The sequence below is a fragment of the Pipistrellus kuhlii genome, unplaced genomic scaffold (genome assembly GCF_014108245.1).
Source record: "Pipistrellus kuhlii isolate mPipKuh1 unplaced genomic scaffold, mPipKuh1.p scaffold_m20_p_3, whole genome shotgun sequence".
Classification (NCBI taxonomy): domain Eukaryota; kingdom Metazoa; phylum Chordata; class Mammalia; order Chiroptera; family Vespertilionidae; genus Pipistrellus; species Pipistrellus kuhlii.
In genome coordinates this window covers 164,911,243-164,925,755 of record NW_023425529.1, presented here as the reverse complement: position 1 = coordinate 164,925,755, position 14,513 = coordinate 164,911,243, and the positions used below count along the sequence as shown (strand labels likewise).

General features: G+C 39.7%; 1 protein-coding gene across 1 annotated transcript in view; it reads left to right on the top strand.

Annotated features, from left to right (window-relative positions):
- The window catches only part of MBD3L1 (methyl-CpG binding domain protein 3 like 1), a 22,214-nt gene extending 7,701 nt beyond the window's left edge, over nucleotides 1-14,513 (top strand). Inside the window, exon 3 of the mRNA XM_036457501.1 lies at nucleotides 13,910-14,513. Within this exon, the coding sequence (XP_036313394.1) occupies nucleotides 13,931-14,512 (582 nt within the window). The 5' untranslated portion in view covers nucleotides 13,910-13,930 and the 3' untranslated portion in view covers nucleotide 14,513. The remainder of the gene's footprint in view (nucleotides 1-13,909) is intronic.

Here is a 14,513-nt window from a genome sequence, read left to right as displayed (position 1 = left end):
GTATTAATCCCTTATCGGATAAATGATTTGCAAACATTTTCTTCCATTCTGTGGGTTGCCTTTTTACTCCATGAATAGTATTTTTTATGTATAAAATATTTTTTAAATTTTCATAACACTTGCTTTGGCAACTTTTTCTTTTGTCACCTATATCTTTGGCCAGGGGTAGCTACTACTGTGTAAGAGCTGAAACTGACAAAAGTTAGCTGCAGTTTACCGTTCAGATCTTCCCTGAATTTGGAAACCTTAAACAGACTTCAGAGTCCCAAAATAGTTATATCAGACAGATTCTGCCAGTGCACTTGTCTAGGTGGAAAGAGATTCCAGGTGCTTTCTGCTCTACCATCTTCCCATAATCCTCTAAAAATTGATTTAATGTATCTCATGGAAGTAGACTCATCTTGTAAAAAAAGAAAAATACTTTTTTAGCCGAAACCGCTTTGGCTCAGTGGATAGAGTGTCAGCCTGCGGACTGAAAGGTCCCGGGTTCGATTCTGGTCAAGGGCATGTACCTTGGTTGCGGGCACATCCCCAGTAGGGCGTATGCAAGAGGCAGCTGATCAATGATTCTTTCTCATCGATGTTTCTAACTCTCTTTTCCCTCTCTCTTCCTCTCTGTAAAAAATCAATAAAATAGATTTTTTTTAAAAGAAAAGAAAAAAATCAGTATTTTTTACTTATTTAACAGATTTGATTTCAAATAACTTAGCTGTTTCTTAAAAAAAAAAAGATAATTGAGTATTCCTTCCATGGCTGAAAAGCAACTATCACAGATATCCAAAAGAATGAACTGTAAATTCTGAAGACAATAATAATAATTAGTAAGGTTTACCCACTATTTATTATGAATCATACTGTTAGGTAAACTTTTAAGTCTTCACAACAACCCTGTGCAAGGAAATACTAACAGGTTGGAATGAGTAAAAAAAATTACTGCATTATCCTCTCAATGGGATGCTTGATCATGCCTGTGAATAGGCTATTTGACACTTCAATAGACGTAGAAGTTAATTTACATAAAACTGATAATAATGAGAATATTTCCTAACTGTTGCTATGTAAAGGATTCCTGTCCATGGGAATGCAAATGATTTTGTCCCGTAGAGAATAATAAAATCAAATCCTCATTTGAACCACTTGTAGCATTTTCCTGGTTCTCTCATTAAAGAGCAAGTTATAAAAATCTTTGGCATGTGTTCATTTTATACCTGCATGAGAGTCAACAGTTCCTACCATATAAATGTTCACAAATTTTAATCTTTATACATTTATAGCATAGATAATATTGGTTTACTTGTCTTATAGATGAGAAATAGACTATGGTACCGAAAGCCACATAATAACTAGGTAGAGGAGATGGGATGCAAATCCCAATGAGGCCAGAGTTCATCTCCTGGACTACCTTGTGGTATTTTGCAAGTAAATACCTCAGAAGGAAAGGACCCAAACCTGTTTTGTGCAAAGATAGCTTCACTGGAGTAAGGTTGAGTCTTTGGAAAAAAAAAAAAAACTACCATTCACATTACTTCAGAGCAAATGGCATTTTTTTTGCAGTATTTTCATAGATCATGTTCTATATACCACAATGTTTACAAATGCCACCTAACTTAAGAAGAAAAAAACACATTCAAAATAAATTCTGCACACAATTATTTAAGTCTGCCTTCGTGTCCAGTGCTATTAGGTTCTGGGAGAAGAACAAAGAACAAAAGTAAAACTACTTCTGCCCCCAAGGAATTTACAGTGAATCCCAAGAAGAGTCCCTTAAGTGAAAATCTAAAAATAAGATATTGTTTGGCTCAAGGGGGAAAATTTGCTTTTTAACAGGACTAAGAAGATTGAAAGGAAATTATTTCCTTGGGTTCAAACTGTTGTATATGACTGTCTTAAGCCTCTTAATGGAGTACTCCTTGGGACCCAAAGTGGTTCCACCTCAATGTAAATTTTTTAAAACTTTGAATTCCTGTTCCTGTTATTTTGAAACCAATCATTTTCTTCAAGTATAATTCTGAACATTTAATTGCCTAAATCTCCATTGCCTACAGAAAAGGAAGGGGGGGAGGAGATTAGTAGTCTTGATTAGATTAGATTGAGAATCTGCTCTCTACAAACTACCTTGTTTAATTCTCACAACAACCCTGTGAGTTAGCCACTAGTCTCTCACCACTTAATACTTTCTATTTTTCTAGATGGTTTTTCATCTCCTTTTTATACTTAGTTTTCTTATTTTATCTTCACTAGAATCCCACCAAAATCTTTGGGGAATTAAGTAATTTCATGTGTGTAACACAAGCAAATTAGATGATTTGATCATAACTGCAATCTAACTTCCAAGATAGATCATGAAAATAACAATTTAAAATGTCATATGCCTTATTGAACTTCGTGTGTTAACAAACAGCATGCATGCTGCTCACTCAGCTATTTGAATGGTTTGAGCTGCCCTTAGTTTCCAGACAATTCAAACTGTAGATCTCCTTCATTTGTAAACTAGATCATCGACTACCATCTTGTATCTAAAGCTTTCTGATCTCCAACAACACCAAGTGTCTCTACATTGTAGTCAACTCAGTCAAGAATAAACTTCTAACCACAGCATGTCGGCAGCTTAATAAATGAAACAAGAGTGTGTCATCAGTACATTTCTCTTGTTCCCCCAAGTTTTATTTCTGAATCAAATTTGATCCCAGAGAGCAGAATACCTGGACATATATTAGTTCCTTGCTTTTAGTAAAAACAATAGCCATGTGAATAACATCTCTATGTTTCTTTATGAGGATCCATGTAATGAACTTTTCTCAGAATTTAGTGCAAGTAAGTTTATCTAGTCAAACTTGTATGACTCCTTTTATCGGATCAATCCTATTGCTTCCACTTTTTAGCTTCTAGAGCTCAGAGCCAAGGACTATGCTCACTCTCACCCCAGCTTCTTGTAACATTGACCTGGATCTTTCCTTAAATAGTCTCTGATCTCCTTTTTTATCTACAATTTTTACCATTTTGTCTTCATTTTAAAAAGCTAACCCAAATGTGGAGAATAATTAGGTAAAGGGTAAATAAGTACCTACTTATAACTTGGACCTGTATAACCTATAGTTCCTAGTTTTTAAGTATGGGAATGAGCCGTTTAAGAGCATACAAATTCCTAAGTGAGGCACATAGGCAAAAGTGGTGATGAAGGCAAGGGTTATAGTGTCTTATCACCCTAGCACTTAAAAAAAAAAAAAAGTGAATGGTTTAAATTACTACAGATGACAGTATGCCAAGTATTTCTCCATTTAATCTGGTAAATGGACATGGAGGGTCAGAGATTGTGGTGTGTGCTGCGCATTCAGAGGAAGAAAGCCCCTGACTTGAAGCAGTGTGTTGTCTAGTGAGGGAGACCAACAAGAACACAAATCACAGAATAATGTGCTTTTAATAAAAGGAGGAATGGACATGGGTATTGTGAAACAACCTAGGAAGGACTTCAAAGACAAATCACAAAAACTTTCCAGTAGGGCTGGTGCCTGAGCTAAGACTTAAAACACTAGAGGAGTTAGTCAGTCCAAGGAGGAAAGAGGGGATGACTCGGGTAGACATACCATGTGTAAAGGTGCAGAAGCTACAGGGCACATACAGCATTCTGGATACTCAAAGGAGTTGGGCCTGGCAAGAGCATAGGATGAGAGTTGGGGTGTGAGAAGAGAGCCACTTCCTGTCTTTTAGGAATCTTGTAAACGTCTTTATTTTTTAGTATGCTTTTATTGATTTGAGAGAGAGAGAAAGGGTAAAAGAGAGATAGAAACTGATGACAGAAACATCGCTGCCTCCTGCACGCCCCCTACTGGAATGGAGCCCACAACTTGGGCATGTGCTCTGAGCAGGAATCTAACCAGTGACCTCTTGGTGCATGGGATGACACTCAACCAACTGAGCCTCATGGACTGGGCTCTTTCTGTATTTTTACTGTTGACGCTATTACAGATGTCCCCATTTTCCCCTTTTATAAGTCTTATAGGAGACTTAGGAGACTTATACAATATAGAAGTCTTAACAGGAGTTTGGTTTACTAAAGAATTTGTGTTTTACACTAAAATATTTGGGAGCCTCAGAATGACTTTAAGCTAAGACCTAATATGATCAGATTTAAATTTTAGAAATCTGATTTGCATCTAGGAAATTTTCTCTGGTGACTAGAGAATGGAGGCCATCCTGGAGGATTAGAAACCCATGGCTGTGCTGACAATCCAAGTGAGAAGACATAAGGCCTGAAGGTGGAGATAACTCGAATGCAGGCACTTCTGCTTCCTGTAATGGTGAACTAGGCAAGTGGATCAATTCTGTACTGGAGATAATTTAAAAATAAGATGAAATATGAAAAGCATTTTCCTAAAGACATAAAAGAACTAATGAGCAAGTGAGGAACTGCTTCACCAAGACCTAGGAGAAGACAGACCAAGAGGTGATGAGTCCAGAGTTTGCCCAGGCCAAGTGGTAGCCAAGAGACTGAGCAACATTTCGACATAATTTTGATCCCAAATTTGGGGTTCCCAGCCTGATCAATTCAAGGGGTCTGAGAACCTGATTAAGAAAAAAATTACATCTTCCTTTTCACTAGACTCTAAATCAGTGGTTCTCAACCTTTCCAATGCCACGACCCTTTAATACCCTGCTAGCGGGGTGGCCTAAGACCATCAGAAAACACAGATATTTACATTACAATTCATAACAGTAGCAAAATTATAGTTATGAAGTAGCAACGAAAATAATTTTATGGTTGGGGGTCACCACAACATGAGGAACTGTATTAAAGGGTCATAGCATTAGAAAGGTTGAGAACCACTGCTCTAAATAAGCTTAGACTTTTCTTTTGTTATGAATCTAGGCTACAAGTCATAGCAATATTAAGCAGTTCTACTTGTGACTTTCTTTTACCAACAGAAATGAGATATTTTCATAGCACATTTACAGTTGTTGAAACTTTTGCTACTACAAACACTGCTGCATTGAATAGCCTTGTGTCTGTGTCATTTAATTTGTGTGTAGGGGTAGCTGTAAGATAAGTAGGATTGCAGTGGTACCTTCTCTATTGTGCATGCTAATCCTCTGTTGGTTATGTACTTTGCAGAAACATTCTGCTAGTCTGTGCGGTGCTTGTTGGCTTTTCTTATTGTGTCCTTTATCATGAGAAGTAGTCAATTGAATACACACTCAATTTTCTTTATGGTTTGTGCTTCTTATGTATAGGAACCTTTCCTCATCCCAACCACATCAATATATTTTCCAATATTTTCTTTGAAAACTTTAAAGTTTTGTCTTTCACCTAAAATGAATTTGGGGGTACGGTATATTGTAGGAATATAAACTTTTTCCAATATGGGTGGCCACTTATCCCAGTATCATTTATTGAATAGTCCATTCTTTCCCTCATTAGTCTATTTATTTTTTCTTATTCTAAAACCACACTGTTTTCATTACAATATCTTTTAGTTTTAAATTGCTCAAATATATATCATTGTAAATAGTTTGGAAAGAAAAGAAAAGCTGAGGGAAAAAATTAAAATCTCACCATTCTAAAATAACCACCAATAAAATATTGTTGTGTACACTTCCTTTTTGATGCTACAGTTAAATGATTGAGCAAAATGATAAAATGAATGGAAAACAGGCCTAATGAGGAAAGGAAGGAATTCTTTAGCTTAAATAGGGGAGCACAGGAAAAATAAAATATGTTTTTAAGAATAAAGGATTTTTAGAATAATGCTAAACTGCAGTTCGTTTTTTAAAAAAAGACTTGGCAAGAATAAAATTATGCCAAAAGAAATGTACTCTGAACATGAGGCAAGCCTCTGGACTACCTAGAAGCCAAAATAATGAATGAGGTGATTGTTATGGACTAAATGTTTGTATCCTCAACCCCAAACATGATGGTATTTGAAGGCAAGGTCTTTGGAGATGAGGCCATGAGGGTGAGACCTCAATAATGGGATCAGTGCCCTTATGTGAAGAGGAATCGGCCAAAGCCATCTTATCTTTCCACCATGTGAGGATACAGCAAGAAGGTGGCCATCTGCAAGCCAGGAAGAGAGCTCTCACCAGAATCCATCTGTGCTGGCACCAGGGTCTCGCATATCCAGTCTTCAGAACTGTGAAAAACAAATGTCTGTTTTTCAAGTCACTCAAATCTATGATATTTTGTTATAGAGACCCAAACTAAGACAGTAATCCAGATCCGTGGAATTTCCATCTCTGGGAGGCCCTGGGAAAGGTGTAGCTCGCCCTCTGTCAGATGGGAAGCTGAGCATCCCTTACTGCTTGTCATTCACAGTCAACTAAGATGCCTTAGACTTCAGTGACCTCTGAGATGAAACTGCTTAATTTTAGTGAATTAGCTCTAACAGCCAGGCATCTGGACATGATGATCCATCAGTCCATGTGGTAATTAGAGGCCTTCTAGATCTGATGACCCAGTTTGATCCTGGTTTTTAAGAGACAAATTAGTCTTGTGGGATAAGAAATTCAGAAAGAAATGGTTAGGGAATTATTTAATTGAAAGGAAGAAGGAAGGAATTAAAACAAGTATTGTTTTTAATGAATGTTAAAAGACCCAAATTGTTCTAATATTATGACTAGTAGGAGGAAAGCAATGGAAAAGAAACTGGGAGTCTCATAAAAATCAAGCTGCCTTTCTAAAGCAGAAGTTGGCACACTCGGGAACGTGAAGGGAGAACAAAAGAGAAAAGTGACATGTAGAGGGCCCTCTGGGAAGGCACACGGACATTCTTTTAATTCTTATCAGCTGAGCCCGAGGCACTGGCAGAGTCCTGTTGCCAGTTACAACCCCCCAAGAAGGCAAGGGGGTGTTATCAGTCCTGATTTACCTTTGTCCAGGTTTCGGGAGAGGGCTTTGAGATGTATATCCAGTCGAGAGAACCGGGAAAGAGGAAATGAATAGGACCTGGGTCCACCTAAGCTCCTTTGATCCTAAGTTTTCCCCGGTGAAACCCCTTTGTATTTTGGAAGATAAATAAATATGCTGTGTTGCCTGTGAGTGTGAGTGTCCCTCCATCAGAGTGACAGCTCCACCCGGCACCCAGCTTGTGGATCTATTTCTGCCTCTTGTCTCTTTCTTTCTTTTATTTCTTAATCCCCAGCTCCTCCACTCAGAAACCTGTCCTTCTCCCTTTCCGTGCGGGATGCGGAAAATGAGAAGCACCCCACCACAGTGACAAGTGATGAAGAAGGCCAAACCTAGAACTTTTTATGAAGAGGAAAGAGACTTATATTGTATCATGAAGAAAAAGATGTGGGGTTTTTTTTCAATTTAAATATATTTTATTGATTTTATACAGAGAGGAAGGGAGAGAGATAGAGAGTTAGAAACATCGATGAGAGTCATCGATCAGCTGCCTCTTGCACACCCCCTACTGGGGATGTGCCCGCAACCAAGGTACATGCCCTTGACCGGAATCGAACCCAGGACCCTTCAGTCCCCAAGCCGACGCTCTATCCTAGGGGTGTCGAACTCAATCAGAGAAGGGGCCAAAATCTAAAATCCAGCCTAAATCGCGGGCCGAATGGTTTACTGAACAGTCATAAACTGTCATTGTGATGGAAACGCAGCGGAGTGCAGTGATGACAGCGCGGTGCGGGCCACATTGCAAGGCCTGGCGGGACGGATTTGGCCCGCGGGCCTTGTGTTTGACACATGTGCTCTATCCATTGAGCCAAACCGGTCCCAGCAAGATGTGGGGTTTTTTTGTTTGTTTGGTTGTGTGTGTGTGTGTGTGTGTGTGTGTGTGTGTGTGTGTGTTGTCATCCAGATAACAAAACCCTGGAATGGGTTATCAAAGAAGATTGTGTCAGCTAAGATGTTAGAAATGCCAAAAAACAGTAACTGATGTTTTTCTGTCCTGAAAAGGTTTAAACACTTGCTTGTCTAACACATGTAAAGGGAAGGACCAGAAAACCTCTTGCATTTTCTTCCAATTTTCAATCTGCCTGCAGCCCAGCAGTCTTTTGCAGGTTGACAAGAAGTCCCACATGTGTCTCTTTCAGAAAATCAACACCAGTTCCTTACCTTTTCGATATGCTTTTTGTCTTCCAAATGTTTTGACAAGGAGCAGGGTACAATGAAATGATCCCAGGATTCAGAGTCAGAAAACTAGGCTGGAGTCCTGAACCTGCATTTTTTATTAACTCAGGAACCTTGGAGAAATTACTTTCTTCTCTGTAAAATAGGGATGATAATAATAATAATATTAATAATAATAATACCAACATAACAGGGTTGTTGCCAGGGAAAAGTGAGATGAGGTCGGAAAGGATTTGGAGAATTCGAAAATACTTTGCATTATAAATAGTTAAATCATTGTTGTCTTTGTCTGTTATACATTGATGTAGAGTGGTACCACTTTCCCATTGGCAGGTGTATCAGAGCTTTCCCATGATCATCAGGAAGTGATTTGGCCAAGACTGGAACTTACCACTTCTAATTCAGAAAACCGCTTCTCCCGCTCTCTTGCCCTGACCCCACAGGGCTTTTCAAGCAGAAATACGTTCTGGCCTTGCACCCTTCAGACGGCACTGACACACGCAATCCCTGCCCGACTGCCCAGTTTCCAACTGCGTTAAGTGCTAAGGCTGATTCGTATGTGGGAGATCTTTTCCAGTTCTCCCTTTGGTTGAGTATGTTCTTCTGACTCAAGGTCTCTCTGTGGGTAAAAAGCTTTTAGAATCTGAGACATTTGCATATGCGTGCATGCACCTGTGTGTTTAACAGACTTGGCAGGTGTAAGCGTGTGGGACAAATGCGCAAAATCCTGATAAAAGGTCAAAATAATTGACTGAAGAAATCACTCTATCAGTCTGCATTCGCTTTGATGGTGGTGCCAGGGTCACGCGGAGGCAGATGCTTGGCCTCAGCCAATGCAAATAGAGAAAAACAAACTTTCACACAATGCAGGTCAATTGAAAACCTAGAACTAATTGAAAGTCACAAGCACAAGAGAAAAAGAAATCTAGAAAAATTCTCTTCCCCACAAAATAACTTCATACACAAAAGAAAAGTAGATAATAGAGAAATAAACACAACTATAACAGACTAATCTCAACAAAGCAAAATAGGGCTATCACTAGAATTATCAATATAGAATTCAAGGCAAAAAGACTAAGAAAATGAGGTTTACCATCGCCCTAACCGGTTTGGCTCAGTAGATAGAGTGTTGGCCTGCGGACTGAAGAGTCCCAGGTTCAATTCCAGTCAAGGGCATGTACCTTGGTTGCGGGCACATCCCCAGTGGGGAATGTGCAGGAGGCAGCTGATCAATGTTTCTAACTCTCTATACCTCTCCCTTCCTCTCTGTAAAAAATCAATAAAATTTATTTTTTTTAAAAAAGAGATTTATCATCTATTGATATAAGAGAAAATAATCAAGAAAATATAATAGTAATCAGTTTTCACATACCACACAAAATAGTGTTACATTAATATAAAGCATAAACTGTTAGAGAATATATGAATTTGAGAATAACAATTATCATAGGAGACTTGAATACTTCAAGTGGAGAAAACACTTTTCAAAGAAAATTTGTTTACATACTAGCCAACAAAGGAAATCTCCTTTCTGTCTGCTGGCTCACTACTCCCGCAAGTGCTTTATCTACTTACTAGAGGCCTGGTGCACAAATTTGTGCACGAGTGGGGTCTGGAGAGCCCGCCCAAATGGGGGCCAATCAGGCTGGGAAGTCAGCCAGCACCGTCCCCAGGGTGGGGGGCCGATCAGGGTTGGGGCTAGCTGGGGAGAGGGGTCACAGGCAGTTAGCCAGCTGACCCTGTCCTTGATCAGGCTGGTTGGCCAGCTTCAGTGGGCATCATAGGGACCAGTCATTCTGTTCATTCCGGTGTTCCAATTGCTGGCTTTATATATGTATAGTTTATAAAGAAAATGTAAAACATTTTCTGACACTATCAACTCCAAAGGGTGGGTACTAGTGCCTGAATGTATGTTGAAAGCACTCCATAACATAAAGTGAATAAATCACTGAACAACATTGTTGAATGCATTATCAGTATCACCCATGTCATGCTACAGGCATCACCAAGCACAATCACACCCAAAAGTACCTGATCTGTCCTGCACCTTCTTCCTCAATACTATGTAGTGACCCCTAGGGCTTTGTGGACCCTGAGAGCTATACATACTAAAGGTTCTCTTCTCTGTCAGCAAACCCGTTTTTGTGCTAATTCCTGCAATTCACTAGGTCTGCACTCTGATCTTTCCTTTACCCATGTGTCACCCCCAGAAATGGGCACCACAGAAAATGTTTTCCTGGCCTGTGGCAGGTAGAAGGGTGTCATGACAAAGTGGGATTTTGGAAACCCCTCCAGGTGTTGTCAGAGGAGTGGAGCCAGGGGATTTGTCAGTAAGGACTTACTTGTCTGGTGGGCTTTGGTAATTAAACAGTAGGTGGGGCTGACAGTTCCAGAGTTCCCAACATAGAGCAATCAATGTACTAGTACTCTAATCAGAATCAGCTTACTGAGATCCAAATCAATCCAGTGTCATCTGTCCTTTGACTGGCTCACTAATCCAATAGTGAGTTAGTAATAATTATAGTCATATTCTATCATCTCCTTCTCATTTATTGGCGAGAGTAATTATTCTTTACATATCTTAGATATTTACACATATTAAAGGTAAAGGGATTTTTATTTTTTTAAATATATTTTATTGATTTTTTACAGAGAGGAAGGAAGAGGAGAGAAATAGAGAGCTAGAAACAGATACATCGACCAGCTGCCTCCTGCACACCCCACACCAGGGATGTGCCCACAACCAATGTACATGCCCTTGACCAGAATCGAACCTGGGACCTTCCGGTCTGCAGACCGACGCTCTATCCACTGAGCCAAACCGGTTTTGGCGGTAAAGGGATTTTTAAAACAACCCTCCCTGAAAAAGTTTTTCAAACATATTGAATGTTTAATAGAAGCCAAAGAAAGGGGAATTAATAAAAATCTTGACTCTTAGTTTCTGGTTTTGGATCTTCCTAACTGACTTCTGACTTCTCACTTGAGATTAGTCCAGATAGGACTATGTAGGAATGCAACCTCATGGCATTTGAGTGGTGGTGGCACTCTGGGACAACACTGGTTTTGTTTTGTTAGTGTACGTGTGTGTGTGTGTGTGTGTGTGTGTGTGTGAGAGAGAGAGAGAGAGAGAGAGAGAGAGAGAGAGACAGAGAGACAGAGAGACAGAGACAGAGAGAGAGAGACAGAGAGAGAAAGTTTGCATCTTGCAGTGGGGGCCAAGGATATACTTCTTACCTTGAGAAAATTTTCTCTGACCACATTCTGTGGGCTTTATTTTCCCTCATGGCCTGACCAGCTCTGTCCAATAGTAGGATTAAGCAATATACATATTATGAAATATAATTTTTAGTAGCCACATTAAATAAAGTCAAAGCAGGTGAAAGTAATTTAGTTGTATATTTTCACACAGTAGAATCAAGCTATTATGATTTCTAAATGTCATCAGTGTAAACATTCAGTTCATTTACATTTTTTGTACTGAGTCCAGAAGTCCAGGTCATACATTCCATGTATAACAAACTCTCGCTTTAGATTTTATAAGATTCACAGCCATCAAATAATATTCACATAAGTAAGTTATCCAAGTATATTTAACAGTTTCCCACTTAAAGATCATGTCAGATGAACAATGAACAGTTCCTGTTGGGTTTAGTAACAAAGGAGTCATTGTGACCTTAGCCTAGAATGGTAAGGGCAGGTGGCAGTGCGGCCGAAGCTGATCTGAGGAGGTGGGTGAAGGTGAGGCCACAGAGACACATGCTGCAGATGATCTTTCTCAATGGTTCACAATGAAGGGGTGGGAGTAGGAAGAGCAGGGGTTGAAGAGGGGTCCAGAGCGATCAGGTGAGAAATTTCCATGTAGTTAGGAAAGACTTGCAGTTACGTAAATGATGAGGGGGTGATTCAGTTCATAAAAGATTAAAAGTACAGGGGGCACCCTAGCCGTTTGGCTCAGGGGACAGCCCTCAGACTGAAGGGTCCCGGGTTTGATTCTGGTCAAGGGCACCTATCTTTGGTTGCAGGCTCGATCCCCAGCCCTGGTCAGGGTGCATGCGGGAGACAATCAGTTGATGTTTCTCTCTCACTGCCTCTTTCCATCTCTTCCATTCTCTGGGGGGGAAAAATCAATGGAAAAATATCTTCGGGTGAGCCGGGACTGGTTTAGCTCAATGGATAGAGCGTCGGCTTGGGGACTGACGGGACCCGGGTTCGATTCCGGTCAAGGGCATGTACCTTGGTTGCGGGCAAATCCCCAGTAGGGGGTGTGCAAGAGGCAACTGATCGATGACTCTCTCTCATCGATGTTTCTAACTCTCTATCTCTCTCCCTTCCTCTCTGTACAAAATCAATAAAATATATTTATAAAAAAAAAAAAAAAAAAAAAGAAAAATATCTTCGGGTGAGGATTAACAACAACAAAAATAAGTACAGGGGAAATATGGAAATGTTGGTGGGAAGAGCTTAGTAAGAAGGAAAAAGAGGTGAGATCCAGATCACCATTGGAGAATAAAAGAAATTTGCTTAAATATTATTAGAGCAAGTTGGGAAGCAATGGAAGTTTATCAGAGATATTTGCTGATTTGGCAACTACATAGGTAAAATTTCAATTTAGTAGTATTTTACAAGTTTTCTGTGAGATAGAAGACAAATTAAGGGATATCAAATATATATATATAAAGGAAAAAAGTTGAGAAAATTTGAAATAGTTTTTAGGGAAAATTGAGGAGTAAATATGTCAACACATAAAAAGACGGTAAAATTTTCAGGCATTATGGGTATTTCACAATAAAAGTAGGTGATTTTGTATTTACAGTCGTATCCAAATATCATGCAAGTATCTTAAGACCAGCAGTAGCTATAGTGGGGCAGATAATCAGATCTTTAAATTTGAAGTTTTATACAAGGTAGACATGATGAGTGATAAAGAATTTTGGATTATTCCAGGGAATTATTGAGATCATAATCCATGGAATCCAGGATTAATAGGAATGTGTGTGTTATGAGCCATTGAGTCAGCTCCAACTCACAGCAACCCTATGAATGAGTTATGTCCAACAGCCCTATTCTGTCCTCAACAGCTCTCTCGAGCTCCTGCAGATGCATGCCTATAGCTTCTGTTATGGAGTCAATCCATCTCCTATTTATTATTCCTCTTTTCCTGCTGCCTTCTATTTTTCTCAAAATTATTGTCTTTTCCAAAGAACCATGCCTTCTAATTGATATGAAGTGGGGAAATTAAGAATCTGGTGATCTGGCAATCTTAAAGAAAGGGTATCTATTGTATAAGTGTTTAAAAACACTAGAAATCAGACATTTGTAGTGGATGAATATGTTTTCTGAATTATTTATTTTTGAACATGACCAAACTTCTAGGATATGGGAGTGAGTCACTAAAAGTGGGTTGCTTGGTGATATCACTAATGATTTTAGCTCTGAAATCCAAGTGGTCAATGGGTTAACCAAATAAATATTCACATAATACAAAAGAATGGTAGGAATTTGGACTTAGAAAAAGATTGGGTACTGTGTATCATGAGAGAGTACCAAGACTAAATCACGTGTAGTGAGAGTGACAAAGACAAAAAAAGAATAAAATCATATTCATAAAGGAGAAGGTCTTATAAGGTGTTGGAGGATCAATGATCTGGACTAGCTTCTGGGTTTTGACCTTGAGCTTTCTGTTTTTGACAAGTCTGCTTGATGATTTCCCAGGATGCAGGTCAGATCTATCCCCAAAGTGGGGGGTGGAAGTACAAGAGAGTGGAAGTAATTGTCCTAAGAAGGCAAGCTTCATTTATCATGTAGATCCAATTTCACGATTTCTTTTTATAGAGTAAATGGGAAAGAGATACGATGGTCAAGACTTCACAGAGGAAGTGTCATGATTGGGTAAACCAATCCAAACCAAAGCCTGATTTAAGCATCTCCATCCCACTGAGGATGTCCAGTAACATATTCAAGAGTCCAGTTACGAGAATCACATCCTACCCAGGCAATGAGGTCAGATACCATCAATGGGAGGAAACCTTGGACAAGCCCCAACAAGTGTGCTGGCAGAAGAGACTTCAAGGACTCCAGGCCTGCAGCAGCACAGGACAACTCTTAAGTCCTTTTGATCTTACCAAAGCCCTGCAAACACTTGTGCCTAGTTGCACAGGTGAGTCCCGGCCTGGTGTTCTCACAGGTGGTCCTCATGGCAGCTCCATGTCCAGCGCTGCCAGCACTGCATGTGTGGCAGAGAGGATTCCAGGAGCTCGTCGGGGTGTCCCACAGCTCCCCTGCAAACAATTTCTGGTAACAGAGAAAGATATCAAGAAACAGGAAAGGAAAATGAAGATGGCAAGAGAGAGACTGGCGAGAGCGTTGATTGCAGACAGACTCGCTAGTGAGACAGAGAAAGTGAGGGACCAAGAAGAACATCCTGAAAAACACTAGG